General features: G+C 35.2%; 1 protein-coding gene across 2 annotated transcripts in view; it reads right to left on the bottom strand.

The window, feature by feature from the left end:
• Positions 1-728: 728 nt before the first annotated feature.
• The window catches only part of EED (embryonic ectoderm development), a 33,220-nt gene continuing 11,468 nt past the window's right edge, over positions 729-22,480 (bottom strand). The window contains exons 4-13 of one of the 2 annotated variants that reach the window (XM_024572641.3): positions 20,953-21,018; positions 19,516-19,641; positions 18,627-18,708; positions 15,674-15,765; positions 13,789-13,922; positions 10,765-10,870; positions 9,554-9,628; positions 2,260-2,418; positions 1,453-1,526; positions 729-1,052 (exon numbers count right to left, since the gene is read on the bottom strand). In XM_024572641.3, coding sequence (XP_024428409.1) covers positions 926-1,052; positions 1,453-1,526; positions 2,260-2,418; positions 9,554-9,628; positions 10,765-10,870; positions 13,789-13,922; positions 15,674-15,765; positions 18,627-18,708; positions 19,516-19,641; positions 20,953-21,018 — 1,041 coding nt within the window. In that variant the 3' untranslated portion in view covers positions 729-925. The remainder of the gene's footprint in view (positions 1,053-1,452; positions 1,527-2,259; positions 2,419-9,553; positions 9,629-10,764; positions 10,871-13,788; positions 13,923-15,673; positions 15,766-18,626; positions 18,709-19,515; positions 19,642-20,952; positions 21,019-22,480) is intronic. The other variant, XM_024572642.3, reaches the window with a different exon arrangement.

Genomic DNA, 22,480 nt, shown 5'->3' with positions numbered 1-22,480 from the left:
CTATTAAACAATTATCCAGAAATGTATTAAATAATGGTAGGAAAACATTTATAGAAAAACAGTCATGATTCTAAAAACTCGAAAAATTTAGTCTTTTGTATGTCCTCTTGGCTCCCCTCATGGTACCTATTTATCTTCATGGTCACGCAGGCTTTCTTCACTCCCTCTGCTTCAGGTCAGCCCCTCCACGTGTCATCTTGGCCCTAACCATTTTGGGATTTTTCTGGACTTTGTATTTCAATTTCATTCTTGCTACTGTTTCTTGTCCATAAATAAGCAAAACATCATATTTGGGACAAAATAGCCAACTAGTCCCAACCCTATGACCTTTTCAATGTATTTATTTCTCTTAACCACTAGGGGACAGAAAAGGGGACAGGAACTCACTGGACGAACACACTTCCCATTTCTTTGAGTCTTCAACCCACTACATTTAAGCTTCTACATCTTACACTCCCGTGCTCTAATGATACTATTTCCACTGAAATTACTAATGGGCAAGTTGTAAATTGAAAGCAGTATTTTTTAACTGTAAAGACAGGTTATTAAAACATTACTGTTATAACTCTATAAAATTTTAAACATAATTACTTTTTATACAGTATTGATTTCTCCAGTTAAGCAAACTACAAAAAATGATCGTTACAAAAAGATAAGGCATAATTTTATTACTTTAAACATTTCTTTTCATCACAATGAAAATAAACTAAAATAACACATGGCTTTATAAAAATAAATTTTTATTAAAAGCAGTAGAGTCTGAGCAGGAGACAGTACAAAGTGTAAACAATGTAAACATCACTACATTCAGCTCAGCCTGATTGAATGCTGAAAGACAACTCTAAATGCTCTATGTGCCGTTACTAGCAAGATACATTAATTCTATTGTACATAGAAAACACACTCTAATTTGATTAGAAGCATTTTATCGAAGCCGGTCCCATCGCCAAATACTGGCATCATCACAAACAGCTATAAGAATGCTGCTATCCCTGCTAAAACTGGTTTGTCGAATTGCAGCGGCACATTTTTGATGAGTCAGTGTTGTACATCTAGGGAGAAAACATGACAACAGGTTAAATACCATACGTACGTAATGTTGTCAGTATCCGACTTAAAACAATGAATTTGAAAATGAAAAGATGTTCCAAATTATACCAAAAGCATTTGAAACCAGAATATACTTCACTAAGATCTCAATCTCAAATTTCATAAAATTTGGGTATATTTTAAATTCAAGTGGCACCATATGACTTATATAAAAAGAAATAACTTGTTATCAAGGTACTCATGAAAAATGATCATTAGAATTAAAAAAATACTTTAAAATACTCCGAGACGTAAATGTTACAAATGATTTAAAGATGGCATTGCAAGTGTAAATTACTTCCTCTATTATTTGGCATTAACTATGAAGACAGAAATTATAAATAGGAACTTCTAAATACTTACTTGGCTTTATGAGGATCTTCTACTTCTAAATCCCAAACATAAAGTTTGCCAACCTGATTGCCCAATGCAAGCATCTGTATAAACATTTTTTAAAACACCAAGTAATTAAAATTAAAATAAGCTTTAAAGATTTCAAGCAATCCTAAAACGGCTTTCTTATTTGGGGAAAACAACAGACCTAGCATCTGGCTATGCTCTGGATTATTTCTTTGCATTTTACATTTCTGATTTGTAAGTGGGGATAAGCAACTAATGCTTCAAAGAGGCATCTTGAATAAGTAAGAAGGCATGTTGCAAATTTATAAAGGGCTTTACAATTTATACTATATATATGTATTCTTTTTTTCTGCCTTAAAGAATGACAGCAAAAGCTGGAAGAAAGCTATAGCAAAAACTTTCTTATAAATACCCAGGTAATTCATTATCACAAAATCCTACTACCAAACTTATTTAAAGTTTTAGATAACTAGTATTTTGTCTCTTCCTATGTTGGTTTTTCTTTTTTTTAAGTTCTCCTGGGAAAAAGCCACATAAAAATATTAACTCTAATCACCAAACATGAAATCTGAGTCACAGCTGTTGTAGAAAATAAACACCTAACTGCCATCACTGGCACCTACCAACTTCATTTATAAGCACTGCAGATGGTGTTCAGCATCACAAGGGCAGAATAACATCAAAGGCCAAAGCAATTAATACAAAACATCAAGGTAACTTCTTAAAGAAAACAGAATTACAGATGCACAACAGAGAAAACTAAAATTGCCATGGCTTTAAGTCAAATATTTTCAAAAGTAATAATGTTACCTTTTGCCAGAAATCCATAGAAAACCTCATGTACCAAATGTCACACTGGCTGTAATCAAATCGCCCAAGAATAGTCACATTAGACTCACTGGGCTTAATTTTATCTATATCATCTTCCATTTTGCCAGGTTTCCAGCACACAATGGCATTTTCACATGACTTTAAAAAAAGAGGTGAGAAAAAATATTATTTGTAGAACTGAACTATACATATTGAAACAAAACCTTTTCTCTATTATCATTGTAGAATTGACAGCTCATAGAATCTGGTTATAGAGTCAATGTCCACATTTGAGGACAAAAAGTCTGACTACCAACGTATTTCTGACAATACAAAAGCATTACATTGTCTGGGGGTTATTCATTTCAGAAGTCACAATTTCTCTTCCAAAACAAACCAAATTCAGCTCTAGACACTTTAGCATCCAGAGACTGGAAGTGTTTTATAGGACAGGTAAAATTACAAACTCTGTAGTAGGCTACATGGCTCTTCAGTGTGGCTCTGCTTGCTTCACTAATTTCATCTTTCCCTATCCAACTGCTCACTTCACCTCTAACCCCACGTGGTCCCCTTTATCTGGTTAACTATTAATCCTTCACCCCCAGTGTCCATGCTACATGGTAGGTACTCAACTGGAAAGCTAATGAATTCACAGAAAGTGCCTTAGAGACCAGATTATATAAAAGGCATAAAAGCAGTGATTTAACATTAAGACACTGATATGGGGATGGAATTGAAATAGACTGAGTTATACCGCCCCTATCATCCCTAACTTCAAATCTTTGCACACACTGTACTTAAGCAGCAAGTGGTAGAGAACATAATGGAAGATAACTTGCAAAACAGGGGGCACTACTCAGATTACAGGGTAAGTCCAAGGATTACCAGTTAAGAGACATCTGGCAACATCTCTGGCCTCTACTGAATACAGGCCAGAGATACTGCTGAACACCTCGCAAAGTACCTCAATAGGTGCCAGGACTAAAAACTCCTGGTATAGGTGAAGACTGCCTCCTGAAGTTCAACAGGAAAACAGCCTACAAAATCACACGTGGCAATCCTGTGATACTGACTGGCATTTAAACAGGTGAACAGTAGGGCTAGAGGAGGATTAGGGTGGGGTCAACATGCCTTTTTTCTTCCCTGCCTTTTTTAGATTATATAAAACCCCAGGGCTATGTATTTACAAGTTCCTTACTGTAAAGTACTAGACAAATCACTTGGTCTGAACACTCCTCAGTGTACAACAGAGTCGATAGCCTGTAGTTTTCTCAACTCATCTTGGCCCCAGCCCTACTGAGTCAGAATCTCTGAGATAGGAGGCTGAAGCACAAGTGTAAAACGGCTATTCAAGGGCTTTTTACTGACTACACTGGTAAAGGATCCTAGTAGTCTTTTCATGGAGAACTAAAGCATAGGGAGATAGAGAGCATTTGTCCATGCTAACGGATGGGTGCACTTCAAATCACCCAGAGAGCTTTTAAAACTCACACGTTCCTAGGTCCTTGTGTCATATTTAGAATTTGTGGCATCTAAGGTCTAGGAATTTATTTTTACAATGTTCCTTAATGATTCCGATGCAGAGCCAGATGTGAGAACCACCAATATATTGGTTTGGCCAAAAAGTCCATTATGTTTTTTTCCATACAATGGCTCTAATAGTGCTTAGTTGTCTATATTTTGTTAGACTGTATTGTGACAGCCGTCATGTCAGCATGCATTAAAAAAAAAAACATCGTAATTGGTGAATTTTTGTGCAGCCATTTTAATAATGAAGAGGAAACAAGCAACACTTTCACCGTATGCTTTATTATTTCAAGGAAGGTAAAAACTTTCTTGAAAGTTTTTCACTTTCTTCAAGAAAGTGAAGCATGAAAAAAAAGATTTATGCAGTATATGGAGAATGTGCTGTGACTGACTGAACGTGTCAAAAGTGGTTTGCGAACTTTCTTGGTACTATAAATAATTCTTTGCTGTGGGGCTGTCTTATACATTGGAAGATATTTAGTAGGGCCCCTGGCCTCTCCTCACTGGAAGCCAAAGTGGGAGATAGCTGACATACTCAAAATATCCAAATCAGTATAGTTATTGGTGAAAATGAAAAATGTGTCTTTATTTTACAGAAAAATCATAATGGACTTTTTGGCCAACTAACAGTTCATTGAGTTTATTTAGCTTCTCACCTAAAATGCAGAAATCCTTTCTTACCATCTAAGTTCTAAGAGCAGACATTTTACAGCATTTTTACTTCCAAAATGACAGAATAGATATACTTTTCTCTATTTGTCCCTCTGAGTACAACTTAGAAGTCTAAAAGGTAGAGAGGGAGGCAGACTGATGAGGAATCCTAGGACATGCAGGAAACTGAGTTCCCTGGTTTTCTTTTCCCTCATTTATGTATCTCAGGCTTGATGCTAGAAAAGTCAGCAACTCAACAATTCTAAGGAGTGAATTGACAAACAAACAAAACCAGTCCTTCACCCCCAAAAGCCTGCTCTCTAAGAGAAAACAAAAAACGGCAACCTAGCAAGAGAGTATTTTCAGACAAATGCTTTACTATAGCTAAATACCATAGAAAAAACAGTGGACCTGCCCCCAAGCGAACTAGCAAAGGCCCAGTGGGAATCCCTTCTCAGGTGGTAACTAAGCATCTTAGTACACAGTAACCCTGACTCCTTCTACCCTTCATGGTAATAAGGAGACTCCTCCTCCTCTCTGGCTGGTGTGGTATCAGAGGAGGCGTAGAAGAGACAGGATGTTCACAACCACCTACCACCTGCAGTGTCAGTGGAGACCACCTGAGAAGCAGTAATGAGTCCTGTCAGCCCCTTCTGCTAGGGTAGTGTCACCTGAGGTGCAGGGGAAGCCTGAATTCACACCCCAGCAGTAATGAAACACGATCACCAAGTCAACAGAGTGGAGAACCTAAACCCCTTGCTACCTGCCAACCATGAGGCAGTGCTCCTCTTCCACAGCTGAAATTTATCAGAGCAAGCCTGCAGTAGATCTAAGTAAGATCCAGAGTTCGTAACATAATATACAAAATACCAAGATCTTAATAAAAAAAATCACTTGTCATACCTAAAAACAAATCTCAGTGCCCTCATTGGAGTGCACCCTTGCCCTTCTTTGGGGGCCCCCATGGGATTTACAACCAGGGGAACAGTGGGCAGCAAAACCCATGAACTTGTCTCCAAGGCTTCTTTTCTCTGACTTTTCAGTGAGTCAATAGCAGACTCACCTTGGTTCACTTCTTTTACGTTTCCAGAGAGCCAAAGCAACCCCACCCAGGCTCTCTCATATTTTTTCTTTTACCCTCAGCCCTTCCTTTGTTTCACAGTCCCCAGCTTTAATAAATGTACTCTCAAACAAAATAAAATAATTAAATTAGTTAAGTTGAAGAAACATGAACATCTCAACTTAATGAACTATCTGACAAGGATTTTAAAGCAGCCATCATAAAAATGCTTCAATGAGCAATTTATAAACAGAAGAAATAAACCTACTACAGATTCAGGAAGTTCAATGAACCCCAAAGAGATCTGTATTAAGACATGTCACAAACTTACAAAAACTAAATACAAAGAAAGAAATCCTGAAAGCAGTTAAGACAGAAAGGACCATTCCAGGGATGGCAGGTTTCTCATTAGAAACCATGGAGACCAGAAAGAGGGGGCACAACATTTTTCAAATAGTTAAGAACTGCAACACAAAATCCCATATACAGTAAATATACCTTTAAGGAATTAAGGGAAAACGAAAACATTCTCAAACTATGAAAAATTAAGAGAATTTGTCACCAGCAGATCCACCCTAAAAGAATGGCTCCAGGAAGTTTTATGAACATAATGGAAATGATATAAGAAGGGATCTTGAAACATCAAACATCAGGAAGAAAGAACAAAAAAAGCAAAATGAGTAAATGCAATATTCACCTTTCCCTCGTGAATTATGTTTGATGGTTGAAGCAAAAATTGTAATACTGTTTGATGCAGTTCTTCATTGTAAAGGAAATATTTAAGACAATTATATAAATAGGACAAAGTAAATAAAGAAAAGTAAGGTTTCCGCACCTCACCCAGGGGTAAAATACTGATACAAAGTTAAATAGACTGATTTACAGTTGACCCTTAAGACAAGAGGGGTTTGAACTGTGCAGGTTCATCAACACACGGACTTTTGGGGTGGGGAGAAGGTTATTTTTTATCTGCAGTTGGAAATCTACATCCACATATACAGAGGGCCAACTGTAGTTACGTACAGATTTCTGTGTAGGGGTCAGAAGCCTCCCAGGGGTGTCCAATCCATGGCCAACAGGCCGCATGCAACCCAGGATGGCTATGAATGTGGCCCAATACAAAATCATAAATTTTCTTAAAACCTTTTTTTTTTTGCTCATCAGTTTTCGTCAGTCTTTGTGTATTTAACGTGTGGCCCAAGACAGTTCTACTTCCAGTGTGGCCCAGAGACGCCGAGAGGCTGGACACCCCCGAGTGAAACCGTCATGCTGTTCAACGGTCAAATGTTTGTACTATATATATATCATACATACAGTAACATCTAGGGCAAACACCAAAAAAGCTAAACAAAAAAATATACTCAAAAATACAAGCAAATCAAAAAGGAATTAATATGTTCACATTACTTATAGGAAGTTAGGAGAAAAAACCCAGTGAAATTAAAAATTAAAAAAATTAAATGGCAGACAATGTGATAATTGATATGTTACGGCTCGAACGTAAATGGTCTAAATATTGCAACTAAAAGTTAGACAGTGTGGATTAAAAAAACATGACCCAACTATACACTGCCTATAGGAAACTCACTTCAGATATAATGATATATGTACATTAAAAGTAAAAAGTTGGAAAAGGATATACCATGCAAATATCAACCAAAAGAAAGTAAAAACGACTAAGATGGATTTTAGATAATGATAAAAGAGTCAAGCCACCAAGACATAGTAATAGTAAGTATATAAACACCAACCAACAGAGCTGTAAGATATCAAGAAATGAAAAGGAAAAATCGACAATTATAGCTGGAGACTTGAACAGCAGTCTCTCAATAATAAAACAAGTAGAAAATCAAGAAAGACAGAGATCACCTAGTAACTAAACAACACACACTACATGTCAAAATTTCTGATATAACAGCTAAAACAGTGCTGATGGAAGATAACCTAAGAAAAGTCAAGTCAATAACCTAAGCTCCTACCTTAAGTAACTAGCAAAATACAAGCATGCCCATAGCAAACAAAAGGAGATTTTAAAAAGACTACCACAACTTACCAATATGAAATAGTTCATTTGAATAGACTTTTAACTATTAAGGAAATTAAATTTGTGACTTTAAAACTCCCCTTCAAAATCTTCTAGGCCTAGATGATTTAATTGGAGAATCCTATGAACCATTTAAAGAATTAACACCAATTTCTTCAAGAAAATACAAGTGTAGATTTGCAATTGATTTTATGAAAACAGTATTTTTGATACCAAAACCAGACAAAAACAATATAGAAAGAAAACTTCAGATCAGCATCATAACCTCATGAATACAGGCACAGCAATCTTTAACAAAATATTAGCAAGGAGAATTCAGCAACTTATAAAATAATTATACAGCATGACCAAATAAACTTATTCCAGGGATACAAGGCTACATCAATAATCAATGACCAATCAATGAAATCTACTGCATTAATAGGCTAAAGACACTACATGATCATATTAACTGATGAAGAAAAAGCATTTAACAAAATTCAACACCCATTCACGATAAAACTCAAAAAATTAAAAAGGGGACAGTTCTCAACTTGATAGGGAGTATCTACAAAAGACAAACAGCTAATACACATAATTGTGAAAGACTAAATTTTCCCCCTTAATATCAGGAATAAGTCAAGGATGTCTGCTCTTAACACTGCTAATCGACATAGTATTGGAAGTATGCCAGTGCAATTAAGGCCAGAAAAGGAAACAGCATCCAGATCAGAAAGGAAGATATAAAACTGTCCCTATTTGCAGATGATAAGATGGTCTACGTAGAAATTCCCAAGTAATTAACACCACCACTCCTAGAATAAGGTCTAATAGGACACAGGATTCAAGACTAATATGCAAAAATCAACTGTATTAATATATAGTAACTATGAACAAACAGAAATGGAAATTAGAAATACCATTTATAATTATTCAAAAAAAGGAAAAATACTTAGGGTCTAAATCTAACAAAGTGGGTACAGAACCTGTATGCTAAAACTACAAAATGCTGATCAAAAAATCAAAGACCTAAATAAATGGAGATAGCATGTTCATGGATTAGAAGACTAAGCAGAGTAAAGATACTAATTCCCCACCAATTTGACATACAGATTTAACACATTTCTGAACAAAAGCCTCCCCCCACCAAAATAACTCCTACAAGAATTTTACTAAATATGGACAAGATTATTCTAAAATTTTTATGGAAAGGCAAGGCAACTAGAATAAGTAAAATAACTTTGAAAAAGAATAATAAAATGGAAGAAATCACTCTACCCATTCCAAGACTTATTACAGAGCTAGAGTACTCAAAACTAAACTGTGTGTGTAGTACTGGTAGAGTACTGGAACGAAAAAGAAAAACCAGACAGCCTCACACAAGTATAGGCAAACAATTTTGACAAAGGTACGAAAGCAATTAAATGGAGAAAGAACAGTCTTTCAATAAATGGTGCTAAAACAATTGGATATATATAGACAAAAAATAAACGTCTACCTAAACCTCATACAGAAGTTAACTTTAAATGGATCGTATGTTTAATACAAAATGTAACAGTTTAAGAGTTTTTGAAGAAAACACAGGAGAAAATCTTTAGGATCTTTGGCTTGGTAAAGAGCATTTAAACATAACATCAAAAGCATGATCCATAAAATAATAATTTAAAAAATCAATAAATTGAACTTCTTCAAAATTAGAAACATGCTCTGCAAAAGACCTTGTTAAGAGGATGAAAAGACAAGCTCCCGCCTGGAAGAAAATATTTGGAAACTACATATCTGACACAGGATTCATATTTAGAATATATTAAGAATTCTCAAAACTCAACAGTAAAAATAAAAACAAAAACCAATCCAATTAGAAAATGAGCAAAAGATATGAAGAGACATCATCGAAAAGGATATATGGATGGTAAATAAGCACATGAAAGATGTTCAACATCACTAGCCATCAGGGAAATGCAAATTAAGACCACGATGAGATATCACTACACACCTATCAGAACAGCTAAAATAAAAAATAGTGACAATACCAAATGCCGGCGAAGATTCCGAGACACTCGAGCTCTCTTACATTTCTGGTGGGAATGTAAAATGGGACGGCCACTCTGGAAAATAGTTTGGCAGTTTCTTAAAAAACTAAATAAACTTAACCATGACCCAGCAATTGCCCTTCTAGGCATTTATCCCAGAGAAATGAAAACTTACAAGTCAGTCCACACAAAACCTGTACACGATTGTTCATTGGCAGCTTTATTTGTAATAGCCCCAATCTGGAAAGGACCAATATGTCCTACAATAGATGAATGGCTAAATAAACCGTGGTACATCCCATACCATGGACCACTACTCAGCAATAAAAAGGGAGAAGTACTGATACACACGACAACTTGGATGGCATTATAATGAGTGGAAAAAAAAAAATCTTAAAAGGCCCCATGCTGTAACATTCTTGACATGACAAAATCACGTGATAAAATGACATACACATTGTACAATGTCAATTTCCTGTATTTGATATTGGGTTATAATTATAAAACCATTGGGGGAAGGGCAATATGGGGCCTCTCTGCACTATCTTTGAAACTTCCTGTGAATCTAATTTAAAGATTTAAAAGGTAAAAAGAAAAAAAAAAAAAAAAACACGGTAAAAGTATCTGCAAGGTCAAGAAAAAAAAAATAAGGCTCTGCCCAAGAAAATGTGAAGTGCCCTGAAATCCACACAAGAAAAGAAACTGGATAGCAATGTCTCCAAATTTGACAATCCTAAATGTTCAGATAACATCACCAACAACTTCTCTAAATTAGCAGCAAAAATTAAATATATATACATATCAACATTCTAGAGAATGGGTTGGCAAACTATACAGCCCATGAGCCAACTCCAGCTGTCTGTGTTTACATGTAAAAGTTTGCTGAAATGGACACAAACATTAAAAAAAAAACCTACTAGTATTGGCTTTAAATATTGGTTATTTTACAATAACACTGGGAATCACAACAGTATCATCATACAAAATTAACATTTTTCATTTTATTGGAGCACAAATTATAATAATTCATTGGGATGTTTTAAGCCAGCAACTTTCCAACCCTATCAAAATATGAGACTTAAAAAGAAAAAAACAAAAGAGCAATTTCCCATCTGCCATCCAATTTACCAAACTGCATAAAAAACCGTGCTCCCTAGAACGATCCAACTCACACGAACAATGGAAGTACAGCTTAACAGCAATTACCATACCTTGGAAAGTATCAAATCACCTAACCATCGCACACAATCAACATAATTCCTATGTATGTCTCTGGTAGAAAAGTCAGGAAAGTGAATTTTCTGAGAAATAAATGGCCTGAAATGGAAATGTCAAAAGTTAAGAGAAAAAAGTATAGTAGAATTACACTAATTTTTATTTTTGGATTTATAAAATTTTGAAAAATAAAATGTATGACTACTGATTTTTCTTTGTTCCTAGAAAACTGAATACCTTCTTGTCTGTTTATTCAGAGCTGAAGTCTTACTCCATTTTTGTTTCTATATTTTATTATCAGCTGTCAATTCGATTTTGTTTTTATCCTATGAAATTTCATTTACAAAAACTGGAGCTTCCAGGGTGTAAGAGGGATAAACAGAAAAAGAAAAAATACAATAAAAAATACTTGCAGCTTCCTGCCTTACTATGTATGATATATAGGCCACATTTAATCAATTCTGGCTATTTAACCAATGATAAGCAGACATCTAATTATAGAACTGAAAGTTTTTCATAGAAACACCTACTCAGTCCTTTAATATTAGTCTATGAAAGCCAACACATCTGCGTTATTTCAAAAGATAGTCATTTTTCTAGGAACAATGATATATTCCAAAGTCTGCTAAAATTAACATTACATGAGAGTCCTGCCTTGAGCAACAATTTCTGAAAATGGTTACTGAGAGGAATTTGACATTTATTAGTTAGGACTTTGCCTGTATTTAGGGAAACAAAGTATGGTGCCATTTTTTCCCTTTAAAATGTTTGTGTGAAGCCATGGCTAGGCAGCTTAATTAGTGGTTAAAGCATCGATATGCCAAGGTTTCAATTTGATCCCTGGTCAGGGCACATACAAGAACCAACCAATAAATGCATAAATAAGTGAAATAACAAACCGATATTGCTCTCTCTCCCCTCTCCTCTCCAAAAATAAAAATAAATAAATAAATAAATTTTTTAAGTGTGCATGAAGACCATTAACTAGAAGTTGCTACCAATCTATAGTTAATTAAAAGTATACCCAACATTTCTAATGTAATGATTCACTTTTTGTACTGAAATAACTCTAAAAGACTGACATGCCATGAATTAGTTATGTCTTGGGTAAGTCACAGGTCCTCTCTTTACTTTTCTCATGTACATAAAAAGGAATATTGAGCTGAATCATTTCTAACATTCCTTCCAGTACAAATTCTGGCATCTTTTCTTTATTAAAACATTAAATGTTATTAATGATCTGATGTAAGTTCTTAACTCTGCTATAATTATGTTCATTGTTTTTAAATCAAATACATATTATAATCTGTGGTTAAATTTCTCAAAGAGAAGAACATAACTCATTGTTATTTTCTGTAAACAGAGAAATATACCCTATTTTTCGGACTATAAGACGCACCCTCCCCTAAAATTTGGGAGGAAAATGCGTCTTATAGCCTGAATGTAGCTTACATTTACATTGGTGAAATATTATGTCATTTATATTATTAAACATTCTACCACATTTCCGCATTTTTATTTCAGAAATTTTTTTCCTATTTTCCTCCTCTAAAACCTAGATGCATCTTATGGTCCAAAAAATACGATAATTTCTATGTATTCCACAGTTCCAAAAAATATAAAAACATAAATATAGTACTGTACTAACTCCTGGTGTTTTCAAATAGATATCTGAAAATCATACGAATCATTAGAGGCCACTGAGGTTAGATGAATGTTAGTGCATTGAAATATTTACTGATGGCTACAAATTTAACCAACATCTATTCATAGTCTGGCTTCATAACCAAAAAATAAATTCTAGCTCTTTGCTAAAAACAAAAATGCAAACAATGTTAACATACAGACATATGACAGTTATAGTGAAACTATTAGCATTTCAAAAATATATTAATAAGGTCCAACCCTGGTTGGTGTGGCTCAGTGGATTGAGTGCCAGCCTGCAAAAATATATTAAGAAGGTCCTGGCTGGGTAGCTCAGTTGGTTAGAGCATATCCCAATACACCAAGGTTGCTGGTTTGATCCCTGGTCAGAGGACATACAAGAATCAACCAATGAATGCATAACTAAGTGGAAGAACAAATGAATGTTTTTCTCTCCCTCTCTTTCCATTCCTCTCTCTCTAAAAATCAATAAATTAAAAAAATTAAATATATACACAGGGCCTGGCACAAATAACATCCCTTTTTTATTACAAAATCTTTTTTTTACAAAATCATAAGCATGTAATTCTATAACAAAACAGTATCACACTATATGTTACTATATGACACCATATGACAATTAGGTGAAATGTTCAAATTAAAACTATAAATTAATACACCCATATTATTACCTTGTCAGTGACACTCAAGCAGACATTACTTCTACTAGACCCTGTATATATAAAAAAATAGCAAAGTTCCCATCTCTTGGTCCCATGGAGCAAGGCTCTCACTTTTGAATTGTTTTCATTTAATGAAACAAGAGAAGCATTATATTAACATGAATTAAAGCCAAGAACCCCATTTAAAAAACAAGATTTGCCCTGGCTGGTATGGCTCAGTGGATTGGGTACTGGCCTGTGAATCAAACGGTCACCAGTTCAATTCCCAGTCACAGCATGTGCCTGGGTTGCAGGCCAGGCCCACACTTGGGGCGACTTGTGAGGCAACTAATCGATGCTATCTCTTGCATATTGAGGTTTCTCTCCCTCTTCCTCCCTCCCTTCCCCTCTCTAAAAATAAATTACTTTAATAAGCCTAAAATTTTTATAAATTAAAAGGCCCATCATATATAACCTAAATACAAATAAGTAAAATGTGCTACAAAAGTTGGGAAGACGCAGTTTAAAGGGGATTTTGAAAAATGAACCACAAATACATTAGATTAAGTCAGTGAATTTATCGTATGTAAAGTATTTTTAAAAAGGGGCTCCTCAACTCAGTGCTGGGGACTTACATAACAAATTTGGAAAAGGTAAAACTCATCAATTCAACAGCATGAGAAACATACTTGTTTTCAATGCCACAAATATTACCTGTTAGTTTTATTTGGGTTATAATCATAAGATTCCTTAATTGCATTAATCATTCTCTTTGAATTAATCCTCCAAAGTTTAAGAGAGTGATCCATACCACAGGACATTATTTTCTCACCCAAAAGATCATAATCCTGTATGTAAAACAAAAAAGCTTAAGTTAACTATTTAAATTATTTTTCTAAATACACTACTCAATTTTCACCTGATACAGAATACTGGGATACCACAACACTAACATTTTGGGTTTTACCTGTGGAGGAAATAAAGAGTTTTAGAGTTTTTACTGCTTTCAAGATTTAGTTTTATGTGATTTGTCACCACCACAGCGAATGACTTTATACAATATGAAAAAAAGAGAAAGCACAGTGTTTGAATTTCACTTTATCTTTCAATGAACTTTAAAATATTTCCTTTGCTTGATTTTGAAAATAAATTGAATATTGAGGTATAACACAAAAACCTGAATCGTTTTATTTCTTTTCTTTGTCCAACCCTAACAAAGCAATGAAACTGACTTCTGTCTGTGAAGCTACAATGAGTCCTTCAACAAATGAAATTTCATCTGTACATCTAAGTCAAAAACTTCAGTTATACTGATCTTAGAGTTCACTTTTAAATGATTTTAAAAATGCCTAAAAAAGAAAACAAGTTTATCATCTGTAATTTACAAATTCTTAATAGGCATCTAACAGATCACCTATTATAACAACCTTATTCCACCTTATTTCGTGGATAAGACACTGTGGCACAGATACGCTGTTTAATTCAATGCATTTTTCATGTGTTAATAAAAACTTCATCCATCTATCCTTCTAACACTGAATTCTATTTTATAGAGAAGAAATACAGACTGTCACCTGTTCTTGTTTTAAGAAATGAAAAAGAAACAAAAAAAGAAAAAAACAGTATGTGGTGATGAAAGGAGATGACTTTGGATGAAAGGAGATGACTTTGGATGGGTGAACACAATACAATATACAGATGATGTATTATGGAATTGTACACCTGAATCCTATATAATTTTATTAACTAATGAATTCACAAGCCTGGCTGCTACTACTTTTCCTAATTATCTCACTAGTCAATAGCAACAAGGCACCATTAGAGCCAGTAGCTCTAATTTAAAATTCTTAATAAAGAATGCTAGTCCCGGCTTTTTCACATAAGAAGCCAAATGAAGAAGGCTACTTTAACTTCTAGAAAAGCCCAGTTGGCAGGGTATCTTAAAGTAGGCATGACTCTTACAAAAGCATACAAACTGCAACTATAGGAATATTTAGTACCTCCAATTAAAAGGAAACATTATTCAAAATGCAGTGCCCTTTCACGTAGTTTAATGAAAAAGAATTGAACAACTGTAAAACTACTAAATGATTAAAATACAAATGAAACATATGTAAAGCTAAAATAATGTCAAAATCTGAAACCTGATTAAAGACACTTATATCATCAGGTAACACCATGCCATCAAGAAGAGTTATCTAAAACTCAGTGTGAGCACAATAAAACACTTCCTGCGAATAAAAGATGAAGTTTCTTAATTGCCAACTAATTTAACCTTTTCCTTCTAAGAAACAGCAAAAGTTAACTTGGTGATTTTAGATCCATAAAAGAAAAAAGCAAGTTCGTGGTATTTCTCCATGAGAACCTGGCCCTGATATAAAACAGTGCATGAGTACAGGTAAAACACAAAGACCCTTACTTGCTTTATTCCTTCACCTGTAAGAGAAAAACCTTGCATGCCACAAGTAAATGGCTTGACTGCAGGCAGGCTATATGACAAGAAACCATATGCTTTCTTGTAAGGGAGGAGCTGGGGGAAAGGGGAGATTGTTCACAACTATGTGCACCTCAAAGTCACTGCCTGCAGCTTTCAACTTACAGCACTTAGAACTTCATCTCTGTGCCCTTCAACACCTCCAAATATTGCCACCAGAGTGTCCGTTTGGATATTCCATAATCGTAAAGCATGATCTAGTACAGACAAAAAAAATTAAGATAAATTTTTATCATTCATTTACTGTGGACATTCAAAACCTCTTTTAAGAAGTAAAAATTATGAAAGTTTGGACTTATGCACAGTAAAGACTAAGAATGGAATCCTTACACATATATGACAATTTTATAGTATTACAGACCTTTTAAAAATTTTAACTGCATGGGGTGGTGAACACACAACATAGTGTACAGAATGTGTGTATGCAACTGTTCACCTGGAACCTATATAATTCTGTTAACCAGTGTCACCCCAATAAAATCAATAAAAAAGAAAAAAAACAACTAAAATTCTTTACTAAAGGCCTCAAAAAACTGATAAAATGACAACTAGCATCCTGTTTCTTGCAAATCTAAATAAAGCATACTCATAGTGAGAAAAAAATAAAAATTTATAACTAATTCAAGCAATCTTCCACTAAATACCAGTAACAAAATAGGGTACAGTGATAATAAATATGAATGCCATGCGAATCTTGACTACAACAATGTTCATGTTGTACATGGATATTAACGTATAGGGTCTGGCAGAAGTAACACCAGACCTGCGGTTGGTAGGGTTGGTAAGGGTCTTGCATGAGACAGGCAGCAATTTGAACATTTCACCTAAAATGTCATATGGTGTGCTTGAGTGTGATATTGTGATGTCACAGAATTACACGCTTATGATTTTGTAATAAAAATCATAAAAGCTCATAAACAAAGGGCATTATTTCTGCTACACCTTGTATTACACAACTTTACAATGTACACATTACATTGTTCAATGTACAAATAATACAATGTACTTATTACTAATTATAATATACATATTATACTAATACCTTGTGATACACTGTTAGTACATAGTGAAATTTAACATTGCCATAAAAATGATTTGATTCCAATCCTGTACAAATTTTCACATAGGCATTTGTTATATACAGCCCCCCCCCCCCCCCCCCCCCGCCGGAATGGTAATTCTACATTTAACTATTTGAGGAACTGCCAGACTGTTTTTCAATGTGGCTACATTTACATTCCCACCAGCAATATGGTGGGGGAAGATTATCTCCACATCCTATCCGACACACTTTATTGTATCTTTTTGGTTATAACCATTCTAGCAGGCGTGAAGTGGTACCTCATTTTTTTTTAATTTCTATTTGCCTAATGATTAATCAGATACTGAATGCCTTTTCATGTGCTCACCAAACATTTGTATAGTTCTTTGGGAAGATGTCATTCAACTTTAATCCATTTTTTAATTTGAATGTCTTGTTATTATTTACCTGTAACAGCCCTTATTAGATATATGATTTACAGATATTTTTTCCCGCCCTGGCTGGTGTAGCTCAGTGGATTGGGTGCCAGCCTGCAAACCAAAGGGCTGCCAGTTCAATTCCCAGTCAGGGCACACGCCTGGGTTGTAGGCCAGGTCCCCAGTAGGGGGCACATGAGAGGCAACCACACATTGATGTTTCTCTCCCTTCCCCTCTCTCTAAAAGTAAATAAAATCTTTTTTAAAAAAAATGCAAAAGGCAAAATTAAAAAAAAATCTCCTATTCTGTAGGTTGTTCTCTCACTTTCATGATGGTTTTGTGCAGCAAAATTCCTATTCAGTTGAGAAGCTGTTTGATTAAAAAATGCTCTTACTGACACAATGGAAGAAGAGCAGGGGTAAAAAAGTGAGAATATTCAGAACAAATGAGGTATCATGGCCTCTATCACTTGTAAAATAACACCCAACCCCAACGACTGTTATCAAGAAAGTTATCAGCCCTAAACAGGGTGGCTCAGTTGGTTGGCGTCTCGCCAAGTGAAAGGTCACCAGTTCGATTCCAGGTCAGGGCACATGCCTGGTTTGAGGGACATTTGCAAGAGGCAGCTGATCGATGTTTCTCTCCCTTTCTCCCTCCCTTCTCTTCTCTCTAAATACAAATAAAATCTTTTTTTTTAAAAAGATGATCAGTTCTTAGGTGCTGATTTCCAAAAATAATTAATTTCCTAAGAGTTTTAATTTGAGCAGACTGGGAAGGAGAGTTACATATTTGACAAGCCTTTTGGAAAATAAATGGGGCCTGGTAGCTCAGTAGCCCAGCAGCTCAGCTACTTAGAGTGTCATCCCGTATGCCAATGTTGTGGGTTCAATCACTGGTCCGGGCACACTTGTGATTCTTGTGAATCAACTGATGAATGCATAAATAAGGGGAATAACAAGTTGATGTTTCTCTTCCCACCTTCCTCTCCCTCTAAAATCAATAATTAAAAATAAAGAAAAGAAACTTGACTGGAGTAATAATTTAGAAGTAAAAGAGAAAGGACAATCCGGAACAGAATGTAGCAATAACAACCCAAATCATTTCAGAGAGCTAAGAAAAAATTAAGAAGCCTGTCTGAATCAGAATAAACTTACAATGCTGATACAGGAATACAGAAAAACGCAATGCTAAAAGTATGAAAAACATCTCAAAGAGCTTATTCTGCAGAACTTTGTTTTTTAAGAATTCTAAAGGGAATGCTTTATAAAACAAAAGCTTTTATATATAAAGGCAATATGGATTTTCAGATGCATTATTTCTTATTATATTACTGGAGAGAGTGATAGTTGCAAACCTATCTTAAAAATGCAGTACAGCAAATACAGGTAATAAAACTAACCCTCAGTACCAATTATTTCTATATGTAACAGTGTGTTTCAGTGTCCCTTTCCCCAATTCTTGGTTTGGGGATGCTAATGTAGCCTGTGATTTTTTTTTTTTGTAGTAAAACTTACTTTTCTAAATTACTTTTAAATATGGCTTTTTTTCCTTAGAACCATTTGTCCCTTAAAACAAAAAATAGTTATTTCCTTCTCTTACCTTTACTGACAGAAAGGAGAAGATTTGGATCTCTTGGGTGGAATTTCAGCTCATTAATAGCATTTCCATGGCCAACATAGTGCTATAATAAATTTAAAACATATAAGTTTTCATATAAAAATAAAATTTGATTGTAAAATATCTAATCTGTAAGTAAATCTTTGCTAAGAAAAATAATTATAAATTGTTTTTTCATTAATGTTAAAAGAATGAAAAAAGTTTCACTTAAAGTAATGGTTCTCAACCTTGGCTACATATTAAATCACCCAACAAACTTGAAGAAAAAAATAAAAAGATGCTCAAATCCCACATGCAGATAATCTAATCTGATTGGATTAGCAGAGACAAGGCAAAGATTTGAAAGATTTGTAGGTAATTCTGTGTCCTTGGTGTAAAAAAACTCTTAAAGTAACACTTCGTATCAACGTCCAATGTTTTAACACTAGTTAGGGTGTCTTGAAAGATGGACTCACTCTTCTATTATTATTCATTTAGAGCTTCTTAGAGTAAGGCAAGGCAGAAGGGAAGAAATGAATGCCAACAGCCCTGGCCCAGTTACTCAGATGTTAAGAGGAGTGTCATCACATTCCCCAAGGTTGCGGGTTGGATTCCCAGTCAGGACACATACAAGAATCAACCAATGAATGCATAAATAAATGGAACAACAAATTAATGTTGTTCTCTCTTTCTCTCCTCCTCCCTCCCTCCCTCTCTCTCTCAAATCAATAAATTAATTTTTAAATGATTAAGACTCATCTAAAGGATGAAATAAGCAAAGTACAAATCAAATTAGAAATTGTCATTAATTCCTTTAGTTTTAGATTCAACATGACATGTTTTCACAGATTTGCATTCAAAAGCAGATGTACAATTTAACCAGAAAACCCACCTTTATGCACTGCATTGTTATGGGATTAATTATCCTGATTATGCCTCTAGATCCAGCCACAGCCAGCAGAGGATGGCTTGTATTGCTATCATATGTCCATGCACAAGTATAAAAGTTTTCATCAGCCTACAAAATGCTGGTTAAGAAATATAATTTGTTTTTGATAAGTAAACAGGTCAACGATTACAATACATGGAATCCTCCAAAAAATTGCTAAAGCTTTGACACAGAAGTTCTTATTCTTTACACTACTAGATTTAAACAATGGGGACTTTTAGGTTTAAAATCTCTACCAAATGATCAAACAAAATCAGTCTTCCATTCAATTTTGATTACCATTTAGCTGTTTGCATAACTGTTTTGAAAGCAGCTAGACAATATGTAAGAGATGGGCATGGCTGTGTCCAAACAAAATGTGATTTACACGAACAGGTGGGTGGCCCATTACCTCAATTAAAAAAGCAAAAACAAACAGATGGCCAGCCCCAGAGGCTATACTTTGCAGACTTTTGCTCTATGCCAATACTTCTAACTACGTGCCTCTAGACAAAGATCATTAACTATTCAGTTTTCCATTTTTTCCTCTGTGAGATGTTACCAATATGGCTGCAGGTCATTTCTTTCCATATTATCTAGGAAAGACTGGAAGTCCTTGTTTTTTCTTGTTTGCTAAGTTTTCAAATAGATATAGATGAAACATCTCATCATCAAGCTTTTCTAACCCTTTGGCTTTTTTAACCTTTTTCTTTATGAACCCATGTTTTGCAATATTTTGTTTCCTAAACAAACTGGACATGTGTATTTTTTCCCTGTAGGCTTTGTGGATCAAATACTTGGTATGACTACTAGCCCTAGCTTCTGATCAACCCAAGTTCATCAATATAACTACTCTGAAATGATAACATTCTAGAGAAGGTAAAACAAAACCCCCCAGAAGTATGCCCATGCCTTCCCCTGCCCCCTCTTCTTCCTCCCAGGTGTGTTACCTTTGGCTTTCCCTTTCTAAGGGCTGAGGGCCCTTCTGCTGCTTCTATACCTTGTTTCCTGAGCCTATACAGCCCAGCTGGCTCACTTCTACTACCTCTGCAACTTTCTGAATGAACTTTCTCTTAAAATCTGAAAACAAAACAACAAAAAAAACCCAGGAGGTTTTTAGCTACTCTTTCATCATTTGTCTATTACTGGATTTCCAACACTCATCTCTAGCCACCTGTACCATCCTCCCTCATATCCACCCTACAATGCACTTCTAGAGATTAGGAAAACTAAGTAACTAGATACCAGAAATTTCCTTGATGGCAGTGAAGGAATAGCATTAGTTAAGGTTAAGAAAGAATAATATAACTTCAGGGGACTAATTAATTTAGAAAAGGTTCAGTGTACCTATGAAAAGTCAATTTCTTTACCCAAAGATACTGAAAACTCAGGAAAGGATACATCAGCATCCACATAGGATTGCAACAGCCGGATTTCTCCTTGTGAGTGACATTCATATAAAGTAACCTAATGAAAACAAAATACAGTAAACTTTACCTCAAACACAGAAACACATTCTTTAGCTTTTAAACATATTTTAGGTACAACTGTATCTTTCTTTAAGATACTACAGAACCTATTCTTTTAAAACAGCTCCTTTAAGCACTGACTAGTGTGACTCAGTTGGTTGGGCATAATCCTGCAAAGCGAAAGGACACCTGGTCAGGGCACAGGCCTAGATTGTGGATTCGGTTCCTGGTCAGGGCATGTACAAGAGGCAACCATAGATGTTTCTCTCCATCTCTTTTTCCTTCCCTTCCTTTTTCTCTTAAAAGAAGAAGAAAAAGAGATAGCTCCTTTAATTTAAGGAAGACATTATAAAGTCTAAGGCATTACATGACTTCCAGAATATATTAAATATTGTAACACTAACTCCCTGTTAGCAAGTTAATTTTGATTGAAACAGAATTATCAACACTAAGAAAAAAATTTTGTGAACCAATGTCACCCCAATAAATTCAATTTAAAAAAAGGGAAAACAAATACAGGTGTAGATATAAACAAAAACCATCTCCATCATTCATGCTGTGACCTCTGACCAACCTCAATGTCCTTGGTAAGCAAATGAAAGCTTTCCAGTCTGTGTTCCCTAAAATGTAACCCTAATACTTTTGTTAGTAATGGCCAGGTTGAATACCAAACTGGTGACAGTATTGACCACTGGGAAGAATGGCACAGGCACTATTGCATTCTTTGTCCCTCTGTCTTGTCAATCAATAGTACTTGAGTTGTATTATAAAAACAGTACAGAAATAGGAGTCTTTAGTGGAGAATTGTTCAAAACTGGACAGTCTGTCTACTCAGGCCCAATCTTCCCATAAGTAAGTTACCCTATAATAAATTCCATTTTATTCTATTAATTCTGCATCCTCTTTTGGTCTGAAGATCCCTTCCCATTACGGTGATCATTAGACAAAGAAACTGTGCATTAAAAATGCACCACAGACAATAGGAAACAGTGCACGTCAAAAATCACATTCTCTTGCTCTGGCTGATGTGGCTCAGTGGATTGAGTGCTGGCCTGAACCAAAGTCAAGGCACATGCCTGGGTTGTGGGCCAGGTCCGCAGTGGAGGGCTTGCGAGAGGCAAGCACACGCTGACGTTCTCTCCCTCTCTTTCCCTTGCTCTAAAAATACATAAAAACTTTAAAAAAAAGGTCACATTCTCTTATTTCTTTTTTTCTTAAAAGGTTTTATTTATTTACTTTTTCAGAGAGAGGGGAAAGGAGGGAGAAAGAGAGGGAGAGAAACATCAATGTGTAAGAGGTACACAGTTGCCTCTCATACACCTTCCAACCCAGGCATGTGCCCTGACTGGGAATCGAACTGGTGACCTTTTGTTTCGCAGGCCACCACTCAATCCACTGAGCGACACCAGCCTTTTATTTCTTTAAGAAGCTTAGCACAATACTAAAGAAGCATAAAATTT

Source organism: Desmodus rotundus, chromosome 5 (assembly GCF_022682495.2).
Source record: "Desmodus rotundus isolate HL8 chromosome 5, HLdesRot8A.1, whole genome shotgun sequence".
NCBI classification, from domain to species: Eukaryota; Metazoa; Chordata; class Mammalia; order Chiroptera; family Phyllostomidae; genus Desmodus; species Desmodus rotundus.
Note: the sequence above shows the minus strand (reverse complement) of the source record. Positions and strands in the feature narration are given on the sequence as shown.